Raw genomic sequence first — 22,739 nt, 5'->3', positions numbered from 1 at the left:
AGCAGCCTCTGAACCAGGTAACTGACTCACGTATGATAAAGAGGGTGAGTAAGCCAACAGCGGAACACACTTAAGCTATAAAACAGACTCAGTGATCAGGATTTTACCAAGATTTCACAGCTGATGAAACAGGTCTGACTAGACCCTTGTCCGAGTTAATGGACTTTGACCCCATGAAAAAGCAGCTGAGGGGTGTCTTCCTTACACCAGAAATACATACAACTAATTATAAATAAACCAACTGGCTGAACTACGAACAGTGTTTCAGGAAAAGCTCAATATCAGATATCAAAGACATTGCTCTGCATGCAAACTCGCATGGACAAGTCAAGACAAACATGATGGGTTAATAAACTGAGTTGTGAAGCTTGATTGGTGGAGGGATGGGATGATGATGGGAGGACTTTATTTTGAATGAGACATGGTGACAGTGACTGGTGACAGTGACTGAGGAACCAGTGAAAAACGGGAAAAAAGTGTAATCAAAAGCTGTGAGGAGCAACAGAGGGTATAAATTTCCTCCTCAGGAAGGCTATATTGGAAGGCACTTCGCTCCCTTTTTTTACTGCATGTTCTTTGATTGATTGAAGTGTACTTCAACACTCCAACCTGACCAAAATCTACCGAGGAGGTATTTTTTTTTCCCTCTCAGGTTTGGTTTAGGTTCTGCTGCCATCCAGCCAGTCAACACAGATGGGATGGAGGTGACCATGGAGATGACAATAGATGCACTCGCTGTGATCAAGGGTGAATCCAAGGGGTTTTTCGATGGAAAATGTGCGTGGCGGTGGGAGGGAACAGAAGCGGGGCTTTTTCTGTGTTACCTGCATGTTGGGGAGGGGGCGGGGCAGGGTGCCGGCACACGACCTCCGCTCCTCCTCCAGAGCTCGGCTCAGCATCTCAAACTGCCTCTCCTGCTCCCGCACCGAGGCCAGCAGGGAGGCTGTACTCGCACACTGCTCCATTCACACACTGAGAGCAGAGCACAGGACAGGACAGGACAGGACAGGACAAGATCAACACCAAAGAGTAGAAGAGATTCAACCAACACCAGGATTTCATCGGAGCACAAACATAGAGCGAGGCTGAATCACCCACATACACAGATATAAAGGCAGAGGGGCCCTGGCACCTTGCACTTCTGGGAATGCACATTCAGACGTGCTTATAAAGTTAAAATTTAGAGGTTAATAATTAGTAGGAGCTGACACAAGAAGGCAAAGCAAAGTAAGATAAATGAGGCAAGACAGAGAACAAGAGAAAAGAGGAGATGAAGGATGAGGCACAGAGAAAATGTGACTACAGACAGAACAAGAGCAAGAAACACTGTGAGGATTAACAGCAGGCACACAAAAAGAGTGTGTGAGGATTTATCTACAAAAGTGATTATTCAGTGCAAATTCAAGGTGGGACCAGCATTAGCAGAGCAGGGATAGAAGCAAACTGCTGTCACTTTTACAGAGCATTTCTTCGCCTTCTGTTGCGCAGGCTTAAAGATAGAGGTGAGATACATGACATAACACAATTACAGCATGTTTTCAGCTGCAGCATCAGGAGCTTGTTAGCACTTCTTCATTTAAGGATGCAGAGAAAGTGAGGAAGGAGACGGGAGACAAGTGCAAGTGTGAGAGCATTCAGAGGTGTTATCAAGAGACGTCATCAGTTACACTAAATTTGACTAAGGGTGTGGCAGGTCTCATTTTTCTCACTTTCTACATTGCTAGTTATTATACTCTGAAAGTTATGATATGGATGGCATTTTAAATTAGATTGAAAATTGCAGGAAAAGACATAAAAATTGGTCAATGACTTTTTTAGGATTTCAATCAATGATCCAGAGTCAAGTAATGCTAACGTACGCGTCAAATAGCTTTTCTAGGGACAAAAAAGATAAATTAAAAGCAACCAAAAAGAAAATCAGTCAAGGGGACAGCTTCCTGATATTACTGTTAAAGACAAAAAGGGCTGCATAATGACAGCAAAAAATAAAATTTTCATTATTGTGCTCAATATTGTGACCACAATTATCAATCACACTGATATATTTTCAACAAGTCTTAAGCAGCATTTCCACCAAAAACTTCAGGTAAAGTACCTTTAGAACCATATATAACCCATACGAACATGTACCTTAGCATTTCTAGGGTTGGGTACCGCAACCTGATGCCAATATGGCACCGGTTCATATACGAATGGCACCTAAAAGGCCGAATCATGATGCAGGTTTTCGGTGCGACATTTTGGTGCCAGGTTGTGTGAGGAGCAAGTGTGCAGTCCAGAGAGCAAGAGATGGAGAGCATGTGTGATGGTGACTGGTATAGTGACGCTGCAGAGACCGGATCAGACAGTATGAAGTTAAACATAGATGCAACGTGTGTACACTCATGTCTATTTGTCAGTGAATATATGCTAAAACTCTTCAAGACCTGAGCCAAGCTTCCATGTCTTGCTTGTCATCTGCTGATTAAAGTGAAGGAAGATAGCCCCAAAGTTATCAAGCCAAGTTAGCCTCACAATGGAACCTGACCAGGTTCTGTTACGGTTGACTGTTAGGGTGGACCAGCTATACTCACTTTGGTGACAATCTCAGCCGCTCCTAAACAGATAATAGAGAAATGTCTGGCTGCTGGGTCTGAGTTATGCTGTGTCCCTTACCATTATATTAAGGCACTCCCGCCCCCCCCTTGAAGGTCAAGGTAATGTTATTCAATTTTATTTTCTTTATAGCCCCAAATCACCACACAAGTCAAATAAGGTCACCTTTCCTATAGAGCAGGTCTATACCTTGTCCTTTTTTTAAACAAACTAAATAGCCTTATGTTATTTATATTAACGCACACACACAGGTGAGTACTCTCCCACCAGTGGACAGAGAGCGCATCAGAAAATATGTTGCGTCAACCACCTCAAAGGCAGACAAAAATATCTGCCTTTTTTTAAATGCTCCCAGGGTGGTGAAGATGAAGGAGAAATGCTCTGATGTTTAGTTCACTGTACAGTTCAAATAACTGTTCAGTTGTTATATTGACTGCTGTCAATATAACAGGCCCCCCCCCCATCTGTCATATTGAAACTGAAGGTGTGTTGATAGATTTACTTTATCAAATCATGCACTGAGAAAACATGCAAGAAAACGTTCATCCTTTTATTTATATATTATTTAAAAAAAAATTACCGTCATATCTGTTACCTAGTAAAGATGAAAAGGCAACAAAACATCTTTTTATTTCATGATTATAATTTACTGATGTATAAAGACCTGCCACAATATGGACAGTAGTCACATAAGTGTCAGAACAGCCACAAGCTTTCCTAGCAAGGTGAATTTAATGATTATTCAGAGATAAAGTGAGTGCTTGATACCACACATTTCAAGGGAACACAAAATACTACAACATGCATTCCAAAAGATGTAGCTACCTGACTTACATGACCGTTAATTGTGGAAGCAATCGACTACAAATACCAGTGATACCAGTGCAGCAAACAGAAACATGCCTTCACAGTATTAGGATATTAAACATCAAAGGAAAAAAGGAAGCCAGTTGGTTTTAAATTGTCAACCTGGAATTTTGCAGCTTAAGCAGATGCCACAGATGACCTAAGCTTAAATTACAGAGGCATGATAATTGGTGAACGCCACTCTAGCCCAAATTATAACAACGACAAAGTCACTTTTCTCAGACTTGCTGGCAGGAGACACTGGTGAGGGAGGAATGAGGAATCTGGGGAGGATAAATTCAACAGTGTCTGTCTAATAACGAGATGACATAAGCATGGCTCATCTCCAAACCAGGGCAAAAACCATTTTCTACTTCAAAGTTAACTGACTCATGTAGATCAAATCTGCTCATCAACTGCACACACAGGACTGACTGAGCGAACAAAGACTCCTGTATTACAAGAGAGCGCAACTGCCAGTTTGAGTGTGTGCGCACATCTGTGTGAGGGTGAGTGATTGTGTATGTGGGTCAGAGACTAAATAAAGGTGCCAAGAGTGTGTGGCTGACGTTGGCTCTATCCTTGAATGCCCAGAAGAGCTTTTGCGAGTTTTGGTGAATTAATGCTGCCTTGTTTATTTCCATTTGTGTCGAGGCAAAAAACACACATGTGGAGAGAAACACAGGAACCACACAAACAGAAACATTCACCACCATTATCATTAATTCCACAGAGAGATTTTGCATGTCACATCCTGTCTCATCTGTTGGAAGCTGTCCTAATAAGGGAGCCCTTCACTCTTTCATCATGCTGCCCTCATTCATCTCTCACACCAAAGTTCTTTTCCCAGCCAAACACTTCAAACCTGAAAAGGAAGAGTGGGCTACATTACTCTCTCTATACCAATCAGGGCATCCAACCACAAACCGACAAAGTGCTTCTTTAGTGGATAATGCTCACAAATTGAGAGATGATCTGACATGATCTCAAGTGGGAATTTGTGACCAAATTGTAAAGCTAATAATGCATTCAAACTTAAACTCGACTTAACTCAACAGGTATTTGCTGAGATCCTAAACACAAGAAGCAAACAGGGAACTGGACGTGGCAGCAAAGCTACAAATTAATGTTTGTAGTGTCATGAACGTTGCCCATAGCAGCCATCAAGTTTTAAAGTGGGGACCATGATTTTAACTTGGCAATAGAGAGCTGACACCATATATCAGATACGTAAAGATAACACAGTGTGGGTTATTCTTTGTGGCTCTGTCAAAACATCAACACTTCTTTGAGAGCACAGAGGAAGACTGTCTCTTGTGCCTTCAGGCAAACAGACAGGCAGACCCACACAACCTCTACAGCTATCCAAGTCCCGCCACTGACATTCTTGTGGCAGGGAGCAGTTGCTGGTGAGAGAGTTTTTAATGGCTTTATGCACTACAAGCCTGGGCATTAGTCATTCATCTATTGTAAGGCCATTAGCAGCAACGCCAAATCGTATCTGCTAATGGGATAGCCCTGGAATTACACTGCTAAGCCACTTACCAGTCTGAGCCAACACACAACACAGATGCACATACACACTATCAGTGTCCAGTACTAATTAGCCCTTTTTACACAGAGATGGCCCTATAGGGCCACTACTAGTGATGCACGATTTAATAAAAATGTGCGATTGCGATTATGGTGGACAATATCATGATTTGCGATTGCAATTACAATATAATTACAATATACAATATAATAAATAAATGATATCATGAGCCTTTTTGCTTGATTCAGAGTTTCCCCTAAATTATATTAGGGGAGCACTGATAGGGATGTCACGATTACTTGATTTCACTATTAACCGCGATTTCAAACACCACGGTTAATTATTCGCAAAGATTCCTCAACACCATCACTCTCCAAAGATTATGCCGCGACGCGGAACCATATACAGTAGGTCAGCACAACTCGCACGGAACGAAAACAAAGTTACACAAGCGGCTAAAGTCAGTCGTGTGGGATCATTTTGGCTATCGCAAAATGACCAAGGGGTCATTGTTGACGACGGCTTTCCAGTTTGTAAAACACGCAGCAAAAAAGTCGCGGCCAACGGATCAAACACGAGCGACATGATACAACACCTGCGGGACAGCCACCCGGCTTTACATTTGCAAGTAAAGGTAAATGCTGGGTTAAAATACGTAAATCTCAATTTATCTAACGTAACACTGAATTAAAAAATTATATGTTAGCATGTCATTTGCAATTAATGGCGTAGTGGTATGATACGAGTTGGGCTTACAGTGCAACGTGACAAGCTAACTTTTTTGATGGATAGTTTTACAGTTTGTGTGCACACAGCATGAGGCTGTTTTGGGTCTGTTTAGCTCTTTGGAGTGAGACGACAGGCAGAAACTCACGTCATGCAAATGCTCATCATTTATTTTTACATCAACTTAAAAACACTCCAAGCTTACCAAGACCGGTTGTACGGCTACTACATTTTCATACTTGAACAAAATAGTCACCACACGTACTTAAAACCATCACTGTTGTGTTGAGAGATAAAAGAAAAAGCAGGAGCACATGGAAACAAATGAAACGAGAGTTCATGTGATTTTATACATTTATAGTGTGAAATTAATTAATGCATAATAATCGTGATAATCGTAAAACCGTGATTATTTCTCTGACAATAATCATATCAAGTAAATCTGTAATCGTGACATCCCTAGGCACTGACCTGACATAGTTACTGTTATGGACAGACACTACAGTGTCAATGGCCATCAACAGACAGAGCACAGTCAAACACGCTGCTCGCACAGCAGCGCAGCACAGCACTGTACACACTGCGAGCGAGCCTGTGTTGCATTCAGGCGTTGTCACGTAAATGACAAATTCCAGCGCGCCATAGCACAACACAGCAGCTTGTCAAGTGGGCCGAAACCGAGCAAAATTGCTCAATTTTTCATTTGTTATGGAGTCCATGATTTCCCTGTGACACTTACAAATGTTTGTGTAACTGTGCTTGGATGTTGTTTTATGAGGCTCTGGCGGCTTTCAGTTGTCTCTTTGTCTTTAACGTTACTCGGCTTTCTCTCGCATGCACTCTTCCTACCTTTCCCTGTGCTGTCTCAAGTGTTGCTGCGGGACGTGGTGACTTTAACTTTTAAACTTTTACACAGCACGTCTTACTGTTCAACCTCGCCGTACCTGACTCCAAAGTATCGCCATGTAATAGACGTTGGGGTTTTTTTCACCACCAACTCAACCTGTTCATGGTCATGTTCATGCTCCTCTTCAGCATTTATGTTGGTCACAGCTGCACGCTGGCTGGTCACCTGACCATACGTGCTGCACGCACCAGGATGGCTTGTGGGCGTAATGTCAACAAACTCCACACACTACAGGAGAGGCAGTCACGTTCACAGGCACACACGTTAACATTTATTTACATTAAACTGCAAATCGCAGCCTTTTCTGCAGTTATGTGATCGCACAGCCTGACATCGCGATTGCGACTGCGATTAGATTAATCGTGCAGCACTAGCCACTACTAAGTCCCTTCTTCATACCACCTTTGCATTTTTACACAGAACCAAACTATGGCAGCATCATGCCGCTATAGTCTGTGATTTTAGACAACATGGAGATATTGCAGAATCAAAAGAGGTGTGACAGGCGTGACATTTAACACAAGAGTGTTGGCCTCTAATGTGACATATTACATACGCGTCAGCAGCACTTTATAAACAATAACAATGGCACAACATGGCAATCTTTTACAGTCTGTTATATGTAGGCTGATCTCGTTCTCTGCTCGGAAGTTATGGAGCTTCCGGACCTCGGTGTTTTCCCAATTTGCAGACATTTTCGTCCACTCTTTTCTTTTCTTTGAGTTAGCCGCTAACTGTTAACACCTACTTTTTAAATCTCCCATGGTGAGTCGCATGCATGACACACTGTCACTGTCACACCCGTGCTGCCACGATCCCATCCTGCCAGCTGTCCCATTTATACAGACGTCATTTTGGTGCTGTTACTGCCACCGTTCCCATCTCAGAGGTGAAACAACTCTGCCCCCCATTCCGTGATTGTACCTTTTATACACAACAGCAAGGCAGCATAACAGAGTGAATTTCCCGCCTTGAAGAAGCAGTGTAAAAGGGGCTTCTGAAAACTTTGGGAAGTACACACTCACTGCCAGTTAATCTGTCTATCACCCAGTACCCACTGAGTACTGTGACTACAGTGTATTCCCTCATTATCATATGCTATCAATTCAAGACTTAGTCACTGGTGGTAATGGCAGACTGACATGCATAATGTTCCAGTCTACGCGCACATATTCACACTGCTGAGGCAAAGCTATGGTAAAATGCCGTTGTGGCTTGGCCAACTGCTCCGCTGACTCAGCCTCATTTGAATGGTCACACAGAGATTTGGCCTCTGTGTGTGTGTGTGTGTGTGTGTGTGTGTGTGTTTTGTGTGTTAGCCTTGGCCCACATCCAAATACTACCGCCTTTGCCGCCCTGACTTGAAACCATGAACCCTCTCCCTCCCATGTGGCCTACAGTGTGGTGGCTGCAGAGAGCGCACATGCACATACGCCCACCCACACTCACACTCTACATAGACTTTTCAGGGACCTCTGAGAGTCCAGCTGTCTACTATTGTTGGTGAGGAAGGAAACATGCAGGCAACTGTAACTCAAAAGCAAAACAGCAAAAAAGCAAAAAAAAAAAAAACCAAACAAAAAAAAAAAAACAGAGCACTCCGTAATAAGTATATGGTCACCTAGACAGAACTAAGACTGTAAATGGATATAATATTGATGGGAGGCTGTAAATCCTGTGGGTTTTCAGTCATTTTAATATCACAATAAAGATTTATGTTGTCTTTTCAAACTGTTAAATGCAGCATTAGTTAGGTAATAAAAAAATCTTCTAGCTGAGTGAAACAATAAAGAGACATGATGTCATCTAAAATATTGGTTTGTAAGAATAATTGTTTAGTGCATTAAAGGAAGTTAGACTAAAATTGCCCATCACAATTTCCCAGAGCCAAAGGTGACATCTTCAAATTGCCTGATTTGTCCTGTCAACAGTAAGAAGATATTGAATTTACAATGATATGGACAAACAAAAAGAATCAAAACCTCACATTTGAAAAGCTAGAACCAGAAAATGTTGGGTCATTTTGCTTGCGAATTAACTTAAATTATTCATAGATTAGCAAAACAGTTGGTACAGTCTGTAAAACATAAATAAAAACAGAATGCAATGATTTGCAAATCCTTTTTTGACCTATATTCAATTGAATACAGCACAAATACAAAATCATTTCTCATAATTATGAACACACTCTGAATTTGATGCCTGCTACATGTTACAAAAAAAGCAAAAGACTGAGAACGTTGTTGAATGCCCAAAAGAACCCTGTATGGAAAATTCCACAGGTAAACAGGTGAAGTGGTGACAAATGATAGCATCATAAATAGGTATGAAAGAGGCATCCTCAAAGTACAGCTGAAAGAGATGTATGGATTTCACCATCTATGAACAATAATATCATCAAAAGATTCAGAGAATCTGGAGCAATCTCTGCACACAAGGCGCAACACTGAAAACCATAACTGAATGGCCACGTCTTTGATCCCTCATGCTGCACTGCATATAAAACCATCATGACCGTACAAAGGATATTACTACATGGACTCAGGAACACTTTGGAAAATCATTGACAATAAGACACAGTTCCTTGCTGCATCTACAAATGCAAGTTAAGACTCTACCATGTAAAGTGGAAGCCACATATCAACAACATTCAGAAACTGCAGACTTCTCTGGGCCTGTGCTCATCTGAGATGGACTGACACAAAGTGGAAAAGTGTGCTGTGGTCTGACGAGTCCACATTTCAAATTGTTTTTAGAACTCACGGACATTGGGTCCTCCAGACAAGAGGAAAAGGACCATCCAGACTGTTACCAGCTCAAAGTTCAAAGCCAGCATCTTTGATGGTATGGGGGTGTGTTAGTGCCCATGGCAACATGGGTAACTACACACATCTGTGAAGGCACCATGAATGCTGAAAGGTACAAACAGGATTTGGAGCAATATATGCCGCCATCCAGATGATGTCTTTTTAAGAGACGGCCCTGCTTAGTCCTGCAAGATAATGAGACACATTCTGCACGTTACCACAGTGTGGCTTCTAGGGCTGCCCCTTGCATCAAGTTTTTTTTTTTTTTTTTTGCTGGTCAGTGTGCTGTGCAGTGTACTTCTGGGGATGTTTTGGTGCCCAGACTTTGCTGCAAAGTAAGCGCCTGACTTTCACACTGCTCTTTGGCAAGGACAGCTGCTGACACAATAGCCCCTTTTCCGCCGCAGGAACTTTTATCAATTACCTGGAATTTTGAAAAACCTCTGCCTCGACTCCACATTTACCCCGGAAAAAGTACCCAGTAGGGGGGTAGGACTTTTCAGATTACTCGGAATTCTTGAGGGGCGGGGGGCTGTGTGCTGATTTCTACAAGCTTCACTTCGTTTGTGTTTTGATTAAGGATGGGTACCGACACCCGGTACTAAATTAGCCCCGGGGCTAAATTATCAGAGACCATAGTATTGATAAGCACTGACATTATCAGTTCTTTTCTGCCAGCGCTGAACTCCTTCACACACACACCGACGTGACACGGTAACCTGTGAACAGCCAAGCAGCCGAACTCGAAAATGACTCGAGTTGACGGCAGCTACACTCGTTACTGTAAGTGACATTAATCCTTAGCTTATAAGAAGCCAGTACTTTATCAATACATGTGTTCAGCAGCATGAACATGTAAACATGTAGAAAGCAATATTCAATACGCTCCGTCCAACCATCTCTCATCCACCGACACTAACATTATGTCTTACACTAGGACAGCACGCTAGTTCGGCTGATAGCCAATTGTTACTAATAAGCTATGACAGCTGTCTGTATGTAGACTAACTTAGTTTGACACTTAACATACTTCAAACTTTGCTGCTGGCTGAGACAAACAGCCCCAACTCTCTACACCAGCATGTAGTGCTGCATTATTAATCTAATCGCAATCGCGATGTCAGGCTATGCGATCACATAACCGCATAAAAGGCTGCCATTTGTGATTTAATGTAAATAAATGTTAACGTGTGTGCCTGTGAACGTGACTGCCTCTCCTGTAGTGTGTGGAGTTTGTTGACACACAAGCTATCCTGGTGCATGCAGCACGTATGGTCAGGTGACCAGCCGGCGTTCAGCAGTGCACAGACGCTGAAGAAGAACATGAGCACGACCATGAACAGGCTGAGTTGGTGGCGAAAAAAACGCAACGTCTATTGCATGGCGATACTTTGGATTCAGGTATGGCGACATTGAACAGAAAGACGTGCTGTGTAAACGTTTAAAAGTTAAAGTCGCCACATCCCGCAGCAACACAACCAATCTATATCAGCACTTGAGACAGCACAGAGAAAAGTAGGAAGAGTGCATGCGAGAGAAAGCTAAGCCGTGTAACGTTAAAGACAAAGAGACAACTGAAAGCCACCAGAGCCTCATAAAACAACATCCAAGCACAGTTATGCAAACATTTCTAAGTGTCACAGGGAAATCACAGACTCCATAACAAACTATATAATAACAAATGAAAAATTGAGCAATTTTGCCAAAAGTGGCCAAATGAACTAAGCGCCAATATCCAGCAGTTGGTAACACTATACCACTAATGATTTGTAATCAGAATGTGACCCCCACTTAACAAAGATTAAGGTTAAATTGCTGCAGTGAGGACCATGAAAGTGCTAACTGACACTCAACCTTTCCAAGAAGTTAACCACCAGTACAGAGGGAAGGTACTGTGCCACAGTTTCATTTCACAGTTTAGAAATCTGTGCATTTTGATTTCACTGTGGTTACTATAATACATCTCACGTGTCCTCCCCTGCATTGGAAACTGAACTGACGTGGTCATCATTCAAATAAAAACAGACTGCAGGTGTAACGGTTGGAAGTAGAGGGAGGAAGGGAGATAAAGTGTGAGTTTGGGGAAACAGTAAGAGAGAGGAGGAGCATATAAAAGAAAACCCAGCTTCTGTGTGTCAGAGGGACACACCCATGGTGTGCTCTGAAAGCCCGTCATTACAGAGGCTTACAAATGATAGCCCTGGTTAAAACAACTGGCTAAACGGCAGGACTTAAGCCCCCACAAACAAAATGGCTAGGAACAAATTCTGGGGCAGCAAAAGATATTTCTAATTCATGATTTTTTTGCCCCTCCTTTTCACACATTACAGAGGGGACATTTCCAAGATAACAGCATGTCCAAACTTGCACACAATCTTCTTCATCTCTGTTCCAGCAGGTCAAAGCAGCCATGCCTGCAAGGTATTTAGAGGAATATGACAAGCATGTCCATACTGCACCGAAACCCACCAATCAGCTGACTATTCCAACTCAAATAATCAATTCAGTTACTTTAGACAAGCTCTCAAACATGTCTCAGGTTGATCTGTATGCTGTTATAGTGCAATGTCACACTTCAAAACTAAAGACAAATACTACAAGCTTACTACAAGAGTGATACACTAACGCAGATTTAGCCAGATAATCCACCATCCATGCACACGAAACAACTGTAAGACAAAAAGGTGTCTTAAGCAAGCTTCAACACATGGGACTGAGTGATCAAGCAACAAACACGCCCGCCACCTTACCACACCCATACATCCTGACCTACACAACAGGTTCTTGCACCACCACCCCCACCTCCTCCTGTCTCCATCCTCTACATGGCAGACCACATCAAAAGCCAGCTGCCGAAACATTAAACAGTGGGTTTACACAGTGGACTTTCAACGCACAAAAATGAACAAAAGTCAAAGGCAGTATGCCAAAAAAACCACGCCATGCAAGCATGATCATCTGAATAGCACCACGTAGTTTCACCGTCCGCAGAGAGTGGGCGGCTCAGGTACAATACATAATAGGAAATTGATAAGTAAGCTGAGAATGGACTTTGAGTCCTAGAAGGTTGGCCCGGTCACTTCCGTGTACTCTCACCTGTCCTGGATACACCCCAGGTCGGGGAAAAGTGGCGGAAAAGTCTGCTAAAACCTTGCTGCTTCGATGTCTAAAGGCAGCACACAGAAAGGACCCGACATGTAAGGTTAACGTAATGTTTAACGTTAACGTTATACCTGCCATCCACAAACCAGTCCATTCATGTAATAAACTGCTAATGCTGTGTTAGCAAGTTTTTGATACGCAAAGTGGATAATTTGTATTCTCAGCTGTCTCATCCAGTTCAACTGCATCTATAAGTTTCACTTAACTTTTCCCAAGTCTCACTCTAGATAAGTTATTCATCATGCTAACAAATGGAATACACCAATGCTCGCTAAACTAGCTTGTGCTATGGTAGCTAGCCTGCTAACGCTGCGTTTCCAACAACCAAGTTCGCCAAATTAAAGGTCACTCCTCTCTCCACCAACAACAAACCCCAACCAGCGGTACCGAGCACGACACACCAAAAGACAGGCCATTACCTATTCTGGAGAATGCCAGGCTTGTTTTTCAAAGCCCATAAGTGATTGCGAGGTGGATTCAGGCCTAGCCAAGAGCTGTTGCTGCTGCTGCTGCGCTGACACGATCCACACCTCGACCCGCAGCTCGGACAAGAAGTGAGTTGAGATGAGACAAAAAAAATCACCTCGGCGCGATCGAGCAAAGACCTCACAACTGCACAAACAAAGTGCCCACCGCAGGGCGACGGGACTCTGAATGAAAAAAGAAAACACCCACCTATGCAATTTCCTATCTTCTCTGCCTTGGCTTGTTGTTCACTTGTCTCTGCTCTTCCTCTCCGCTGGGGGGAAGAGGCGGGGGCGAGCAGCCGAGAAGGGAACAGCGTGGAAGAGAGCCGCACGGAGGCGGGGCGTTTTTAAAATCTATAGCTTACTGAGCAAAAACTTAAAGGCAGCGCTTTTGTTTTTCACAGGGTTAACTGATTAAATCTGAGACAAGGTTGTCAAACATACATAAAGTATTTCTGATACGGCCCGTGGGTCAAAAGTGGCCCGCCAAAGGGTCCGATCTAGACCACTGATCACTCTGCACACCTTATATTGGTGCATGTAGGTGCCAGGTTTCAGGAGCAAGTTAAATACTAACTAGCCTACTTCATGTAAAATGCTGCTTCAGAGGCGTTTCCACTCAGACCAGAATACACCTCTCTGAAATAACAATGAATACTTATTGTGGGTCATATTTAGAGATATTAAACATTGTGCAAAATGTTGTCAATAAGCAGCTTCAGTGGGCTACAAAACAGTCGTTATTAGACTTCTGTCTAAAAACAATATCGTTGAAACCCTACTGCAAGGGCTCTTCCAAAACGTTTAATTTGTATGTAGTTTGTAAGGCATGGATAACTTAATCTGCTTCCTAAAAAGCAGCAACCTTAGTTTGGTGTGGTGGTGTCAGTACTACTACACAGGAGTGGGCATGTATGGAAAACTGCATATGTAATGACAGTGAGTAGTAGACTGAATGTGGAAAAGCAAACTGTTGAAATTGCACTTTTTTCTCTAAGGCTGCTCATCATCTGTTTTTGGAAATGAATGATTGTTTTCAGAATGTACTTGTATGTCTTTACACTAAAGAAAGGGAAACATTTGGAGATGTTATTTACAGGTTTTATGCAATGGTGTTACTGGTCCTGCCCACCGGGCAATCAGACTGGGCTGTATGTGACCCATGAACTAAAATGAGTTTGACACCTGATCTAAGACTATATCCTTCCAATCAATAGATATAACTATCTCAAATATTGGCCACAAATTTGTTAATCTGTATTTGTGAGCATTTCTCTTTTTCCAAGATATCCCATCCACCTGACAGGTGTGGTATATCAAGATGCTGATTAAACAGCATCATTACTACACAGGTGTGTCTTGGAATGGTCGCAATAAAAGGAGACTCTAAAATGTGCATTCTTGTCACATAACACAATGACACAGATGTTGAGGGAGCGTGCTATTAGCACACTGACAGCAGGAATGTCCACCAGAGCTGTTGCTCGTGAAATGAATGTTCATTTCACTACCACAAGATGTCTCCAATGATGTTTCCATTAATTTGGCAGTACATCCAACCAGCTTCACAACCACAGACCACATGTAACCACACCAGCTCAGGACTTCCACATCTGGTTTATTCACCTGCAAGACTGCCTGAGACCTGCCACCCAAACAGTTGATGCAACAGTTGGTTTGCACAAACTGCCAGAAAACGCAGCAGGGAAGCTCATCTGCATGCTTATCATCCTCACCAGGGTCTTAACCTTACAGCAATATGCATCCTAACTGACTTGTGCAGTTGTAAGGGCAGTTGGAACAACACTGGAAACATCTTATGGTGGTAAAATGAATGTTCAGTTGACAGGCAATGGCTCTAGTGGACATTCCTGCAATCAGCATGCCAATGGTATGCTCTCTCAGAACATATGACATCTGTGGCATTGTGTTGTGTGATCAATCTGCTTATTTTAGAGTGACCTTTTATTGCTACCATATCAAGACACACCTGTGTAGTTATGATGCTGTTTAATCAGCATCTTATACCACACCTGTCAGGGGGATGGAATATCTTGGAAAAGGAGAAGTGCTCAATGACACTGATTTTAACAAAATATGAGAGAAATATATCTGTGGAGTGTATGAAAAAGAGTCTCAGATCTTTAATTTAAACCTGTAAAAAAAAAATTAAAGGGCAAAAAAAAGGTTTTGTCTTTAAACTTTTGTTCAGTGTAGGCTGACGTACAGACAGTATTACTTGTTCATAAGGGAATAACATTAACTCTCATTAACATTAACTTAGCTTGTCTGATGGCAGGTAGCAAGGCTACCTCACAAAACAGTGCAGTAACATTTATTGTGTGGCTTATAATTCATATCAAAGTTAACAGATTATGAAACCATTATTCATTAATAACATAAACAGATCATTAATTTAATTCACCTTCCTCCATCATGAAGAAAAAAAACTTTTTTCAAAGAAGCTTCTCATCTCACAGTTTATAGTATAATTATTCAATAAAATTATCCTTAATACCAATTCAGTATTATCTCAGCCTCCAGTCATTAAACATAACAGCTCACATTATTTTTGTTCCACATATATAAATAGCATCTTAATTTAAAGATACCACTTAGTATAGTTCTGATATTGCCCTCATGTGGTCATGGTGGTGCTACTACAGAGCAGAATAATTGGCAATACATCAGGTTGGACTCAAATTTATTTTGGTTAAAGTACACTGCTGTTTGACAGTAACTAAATACTGTACCTTAGAAAAATGTAAGGTACTTGTTACTTTGGTACTTTACTTGAGTATCTCTGTTTTCTGCTATTCTATACTTAAACTGCACTCAGGGGCACAGCATCAAATTCTGGTCCCTATGCATAAGCAGTCTCTGTGGGCCCCCCATCCCTTCTTCTCTTGATCCATGTCTCTCTCACACACCTTTTGGATTTTTTGTCACAAAGTCATTTGGCTATCTTTCCTTTTCCTGTCCTTCTTTCTTGTATTTTCTGGGACAATGATTTCCCTTTCTTACAAAAAGACATGACAGTGTACACTGGTACTATACTGGGTAGATGGGTATGTCACTGAGGAGGAAGTGGGTATACTGTAAATACCCAGAAAAAGTAGGTAATACCCCATATACCTGTGTATACCCTCCTATACACCACTTTTGAGAAGGCCCTTTAACCAATGTATTCAACAAATTTTAAATTAGTTATGAAACTAATTACGCTGAAATACAAAAAATGCAAATAAAACCAAACTTTTCATTCCAGGCTTTTCGAGGGCCCCCCTCCCATTGGGGCCCTGGGTAATCGGTTCTACTTCCCCTCCCACAGCGACACCTCTGACTGCACAACATTTCAGGTCATGTTGGGAAATACTGTGGGCCCACTTTTACACATTACGTCCAAAGTATATGATCAGCTTCTTAAGTCTTGGAGAGTTTTTATTAGCCATTTATCTGTTGTTGTTGTTTGTTTGTTTTTTTTACAATGAATCATTTAATTGTTTGTCAGATGCAAGTGAAAAATGCCTTCACAATTTCCCATAGGCTAAGGGGACGTCTTCTAATTACTTGTTTTGTCCAACATCTGAAGCAAATCCTCACATTTTAGAGCCTGGAACCAGCAAATCCTGAGCGTTTTTACTAGAACAAATTAAATCAAAATTAATTATCAACTATTTTGAAAATTGGTCATATCATCAAAATAATTTTGATAATAATACTTTACTTTCACAAGAATGCAGCTTATCTGAATGTTATAAATTATAGACAGATGCATGTGAGCAGCAAAGACAGTTTTTACACACAATTGTTGGAAAAATAGTAATTATATACCTACAAGAATATGGTTATGTGTACAGTGCAAAAAATAACTTAGCGTGGAGTTCCTCCCTTAGTTAAATCTCTAAATGCTGGCCTTTAATTTTTAGTGGTATTAGTACTTTAATTTAAGTAAAAGAATACTTCTGCCAGTACTGCATGCTGCAGCACACATTAACACTCCCACAAAGAATATCAGTGTAACTGAGCAGCAGAAAATTAAAAGAGACAAAATAGATTAAAAAAAAACAAAAAAACAATGACTCTGTTTTAGAAGACTGGATTTAATCATTTTCTAGTCCCACAAATGGCCACTAAGTAGTGCTATAGTATAGGTACAGAGGTGCAGTGTTTCTCCATCACATGTTGTGTTTGCATGTATTTTTACTCAGTTTTCCATGACAGAGCACGATACAGCATCAACAACAAACAGCACAGCGTATGAACTGATGCTCACTCATTTATTTGGGAAATGTCAGTGATGGCTAAGTGAAGTGTATGAAATCATTTGAACCTGATATTGTTATAAATACTTTGACTTGACTCCCCTACCACACAGATGCTGATGAAACATCCTGTCAGCTGGGTGCTGTAAACATGACGAGCAAAAAATTAAATGTTACACAGAAGTGAAAAGAAACTGGGTGGCAGCACACCAGGGAGTGTGATACTTCACAACAACAAAACACAAGGGCTTATTGGGGAATAAACTATCTACACTGTCCTAATTTACGGTGTTTGGCGTTAGTTTGAAGAAACTTAAAACATATTTTAAAATCAGGTATTCAGAAATAGAGGTGTTTGAGTGCATCTGTGACAATGATCAAACAAAAGTGAATGGAAGAAATGCAGAAAGTGATGATGAAGAGGAGAGGACAGTGTTTGAAAGCTTAGACATTGACTGGGGTCACGAAGCTGTTAGACAGAGCATAATGCAGCAGCTGCCAGGTGAGTAATACACACACACACACACACACACACACACACACACATTCATGTTTACACTACTAAACAATAGTTTTCAGATTTCATGTGCAGTTAAATAAACACTGGTGATGGATCAGAGGAGGCTCACTGTGTGAAGAATCAAACTGACCCACAGCAAGAGCTGCACTAAAAAGTGAAACCAGACTTTGGTTGAATTCATAAATCATCACACATAAATCATTCTTTAAACCTGTGAAAAAAATATGTCTAAATGAAATTTCAACACTTGAAACAACCTGTCACCTTCTGATAGCTATAGTAGCTCAAAATGAAAAACATTTTCACTTACAAATAATAGCAAAACGTTGACTAAATTGAAATGACTTTTCATCAACTACAACTGAATGAAAATGTTTTGTTGTCGACTTAAACTAGACTCAATAAATGAAGGATAAAAATGACTTAAATTTGACTAAAACAAATAAGCATTTTCATCTAAAGACAGACAAAATCTAAAATAGCTGTTAACACTGCAGCTCTCAATTTCCCCAAAGGGAAACTTGGGTGTTGTATCAGCAATTTACATAAATGACAAAAAAAGTCATAACTTCCAAAAACACATACAGTGAGGTGTTTGTAATGACAAAAATATATAAGTTAAATATACAAAATCTATTAATGGTGGTTATGCAGAGCCAACAAAATTGGTTATTGGTTCAGGACCATTGGTTATTTAAATGTTGCTAAGTACTAAATGTTACTAAAGCAAAAATAATAGAAAAAAAACATACATCATATCTTAGAGAGCTCATGCTACTCCATTATCCCACCAGATCACTGTGCTCTGAGAACGCAGGGTTACTCGTGGTTCCTAAAGTCTCCAATAGTAGAACAGGAGCCAGAGCCTTCAGCTATCAGGCTCCTCTTCTGTGGAATCATCTTCCTGTTTCAGTTGGGAGGCAGACACTGTCTCCACATTTAAGACTAGACTTAAGACTTTCCTTTTTGATTAAGTGTGTAGTTAGGGCTGGCTCAGGCTTGCCTAGTTAGGCTGATATAGGCCTAACCTGCCAGGGGACTTCCTGTGATACACTGAGTTCCTCTCTCCTTCTCTCTCTCTCTCTCTCTCTCTCTCCATCAAACATTCACGTCCGTTTAATGCATGACACTAGCTCTGCATTTTCCCTAAAGTCTTTGTGCTTTCTCATCTCGCAGGTTTCTCTGGATCGTGGTTGTGCCTGTATTGTGGGTCGTGCTGTGCCTGTTGCCATGGTCCTGCCTGATGCCTACCACTAGTGCTATTATTATTAACAATACTTCTACTGTTATTATACACATATGATTATTATTGTCACAGACATACCCTATCATATTTTAATATATACGCATAACATATGTACTATAATAAACAATTATTATTATTATTATTATTGTAATCATTGTTATTACTAATGTTGCTGTACGTCTCTTTGTCTCTCTTCCTATCTATCTATCTATCTATCTATCTATCTATATGCATCACTGTAAATTTATTATGTTGATCTGTTCTGTACACACATCTGCTGCATGTCTGTCTGTCCTTGTAACCTTATTCTAAGACTTATCAGTCATCACTGACTCTGGTTGAGTTTTAAAACTCCGGGGTTGCATTTGACTGTCTTGGTTGTAATGTTACACTCGCTGTCCTCTTCCGTGTATCTAACGTTACCTTGCCAATGCCTACGTCTATCGTAGACATAACAGACATCCCAAGATCATCAGCCAGGCTCAGAAGTACGCCAGGAGCCTGACAGAGCAGCACCTGGAGGCCCCCAGCCTTAAACTGCTTGGCCCACAGGAGGTGGTGATGGAGGTGGTTCCAAATGTCCTGCAGGGCTTCTGGTTGCTTCCTAAAAACACCTCCTTCAACATGGCCCCCCAGCAGCTCAGCAAAACGGCTGTTGGAGTCACAAAAGCCGCTGTGGACCATGTCTTCGCTGCTCTGTCCACTTTGCTCGTTCAGGTCACCAGAGACAACATGGTCCTGTGTATCCTGGAGAAAGTTAGACAGGGTTACACTCAGGACGTCCTGGTGAAGAAGCCTAAATGCTTTGGAGCAAAAGTGCTAAACACCATCGCTGATGTTGCCACAGGAAAGATCTGTGCACTGTTTCAGCCTCAGACTCTCACAGAAGTGTCTGTTGATATGGACATCAACAAGGACTACAGCCAGCCAGCAGACATGATGGATGGTGCAGAGGTCGAAACCACTTTGCTGGAAGTGTGAATGAGGATTCTGCTCTGGAGGAGGACACTGAACCTATCAGAGAACATGACTCTGCTGTTATTACTCCTACACCAGCTCCTCTGATCGTCAGCGCTGAACCTCTTGGCAAAGTTTAGTGCATAACGTTATGAGACAGTTGTAGTGTATGTGTCGATTGTGTGCATACTGCATGCAACAGTACCCACTTTTTAGGGGCAGCTGCAGTACATACTGTAAGTAAAACGAAAAAGTATGCAATCTGGAACGCTCTAAGAGTGCCTCTAATATTTCAGTATGAGACACTGAGAAACAGCATCAGTATTTGAACACAATTCTCTGAAATACAATGAATACTTCTTTGTGGTCATATGTAAAGATATTAAACATTGATATTAAATATTGTCAATCAGAAGCTTCAGTACAAAATAATCTGTATCTGTGCTCTACTTGTTGACAGTTATCAGCTGTTTTTATAAGCCATGTTGGAGTCACATTATTGAAACAGTAGAAGTCAAACATCACATCTGCTCCCACATGCAGGGGCGACTGTAACAACATTCTCAATGCTTTTGTATACTTTCCAGTTTGAGGTTGTTGATGCACCGTTTGGCTCCGTTAAAGGACACATGGCTCCTGTAGCTGGCGTGCTCGTCCTCCGTTGTGGCATACACCAATATTTCAGAATTCACAAAAAACAATTGTCCACACTCACAGCTTTTGAGCGGATATGCCAATCCATTTATTTACCGTCTGGAGTTCACCATAAATCAACAAAAAGAGCACTGTCCTCCTCACACAGTCCACGCCACGCCATGGTCAAAAACAACAGACCTCCAAAATGCACCACACCTGTCAATTAGTGTGGCCTTTAACAACAGGTAAATTGTTACAGCACTGCTCAGTGGCTACTGATTGAAATGGCTCCAACAGAAAAAAATGTAATATGAGTGTTTCAAACGGTATATCACTGTCAGTTGTGGTCGTTTTTGTCAAGTGCTGGTATGCCATTAAAAACAAATCATACAAAGTTAAAGCAATTATATTAAAAAAAGCATAGTTCAGTATGTCATGCCTAAAGATGACGTAAAAAAGTCACAGTGTTAACTTTTCCTGTGCATCCCTCAATCATATGCTGGCTCCTTAAAATGGCACTCAGCCACTGAAACTCTGAAAAGTCCTGATCCAAGATTTTTCCTTCAAACTGCTGTAAAATGGTCAGTTTAGCTGTTAAGTTTCTAAAATTTCAATTGTGGGTGGGGGTGGGGGGTTACTGGTTATTAACAATGTTAAATAGGTGATTACGGCCCTGCATCTCAGCACAGATGGTCGGTGTTTCATTCGCAACAAACGGTAATAATATGTTGACGCTCAAAGTTGCGTTTAACTCAGTAATCTCAGAAACCCGGTAAGACCTCTGATGCCCACCCTTCAAGATTCCTCTCTGGGTCCGATTCTGAACCAGAGTCAGGTGGTGGCTCAGCTGGTACAGTTTCTCCTCTGTAGCGATGTCAACCGTGTTGGTGGCCACTACAAAGTGGCGGAGGTCTCAATTAAAAGTAAACCCACCATCCTCCTCCAGGCACCGGCCCGCTTCTCCTCAGAGAGAGACAACAACAGACCAGGCACCGCTGGTAGGCCTACCGGTGGTGGCAGCAAAACGGCCCTCGTGGCTCTCTGATCTCCTCCATAGTGTCACTAGTTGTGCGTAAAAGCGCAGTGCGCGCCTTTATTGAACAGTGCTGAAAGAGGGAGGGAGCGCCCAGCGGAACCCAGAACTAATTATACTGTTTCCATATAATGATTTTTGCGACATTTCAGTCAGTTGTCTATTTATCCCATGTTTTACCATGTTTTCTAAGAGTGTCTATGCACCACATAACTGGTGTGATATGAGTTTTAGACGACGACAGCCTCGAGCTATAAATAAAAATATAGCCTAAAAAACGCAATTTATATCGCAATGCAGCCATATCATGTAGGCCGGTTTAATAAATCGCCACACACTAACAGATGCTATTGTTCCTGCAGTAGAGGACAGGCCGGTGTGGACGCAATGAGACCTCTGAGGTCAGACGTGTTGTTACGGACCTGATGGTTCCATGGTTACTATGTTGTCTCTAGGTGCATTATTTCACACATTTAAACATTTCAATCAAAACAAACTTTGAATCGGTGAGAGAAGCAGCATCTCAACTTGTACACGACGATTTTTCTGGAAAACCAACCACAAACTGAGACCTTTTGCCTCTGGACCTCTTCTTATGACCTGCTGTCACTGACAAACAGACTCTTTCATGGTAGACGAGAGATTTTGACACTTTTTTAAAGTTGTTTTCTGTGTATTTTACCGTTGATACTTTACAAAAATGTACTGATGTAAGCAAAGTATGACCAATATCGCAGTATGTTGCCTACATCAGTACCATTTTAGTGTAAATGAATCAAACTGGACTGACATTTGACTGTTACCAAGTTTAAATACGTAAATCCAAAGCTACTGTTTTTGGTTTACCAACTGTCTGTTTTATCTGTCCAACAAACAGCCCAGCATAAACATGCTAATAAAAATATAGCTTATATATTTTTTACCTTCTTGGTGATATAGGCCATCAGTGCTGCAAGCAGTGGAGCTGATGGCGCAGCCCCTCCATTATGTCTTATTTGAGGCCATTTTGTGTCTTTTTGAGGTCATGTTATGTCTCTA

At 41.5% G+C, this 22,739-nt stretch overlaps 1 protein-coding gene across 7 annotated transcripts in view; it reads right to left on the bottom strand.

Annotated features, from left to right (window-relative positions):
• The window catches only part of ctnnd1 (catenin (cadherin-associated protein), delta 1), a 41,320-nt gene extending 27,969 nt beyond the window's left edge, over positions 1-13,351 (bottom strand). For 3 of the 7 annotated variants that reach the window (XM_049572820.1, XM_049572817.1, XM_049572819.1), the window contains exons 1-2: positions 12,997-13,240; positions 825-972 (exon numbers count right to left, since the gene is read on the bottom strand). In XM_049572820.1, coding sequence (XP_049428777.1) covers positions 825-965 — 141 coding nt within the window. In that variant the 5' untranslated portion in view covers positions 966-972; positions 12,997-13,240. The other 4 variants (XM_049572818.1, XM_049572821.1, XM_049572822.1 and 1 more) reach the window with 4 other exon arrangements.
• Positions 13,352-22,739: the final 9,388 nt, after the last annotated feature.

The sequence above is a fragment of the Epinephelus fuscoguttatus genome, linkage group LG3 (assembly GCF_011397635.1).
Source record: "Epinephelus fuscoguttatus linkage group LG3, E.fuscoguttatus.final_Chr_v1".
Taxonomy (NCBI): domain Eukaryota; kingdom Metazoa; phylum Chordata; class Actinopteri; order Perciformes; family Serranidae; genus Epinephelus; species Epinephelus fuscoguttatus.
Note: the sequence above shows the minus strand (reverse complement) of the source record. Positions and strands in the feature narration are given on the sequence as shown.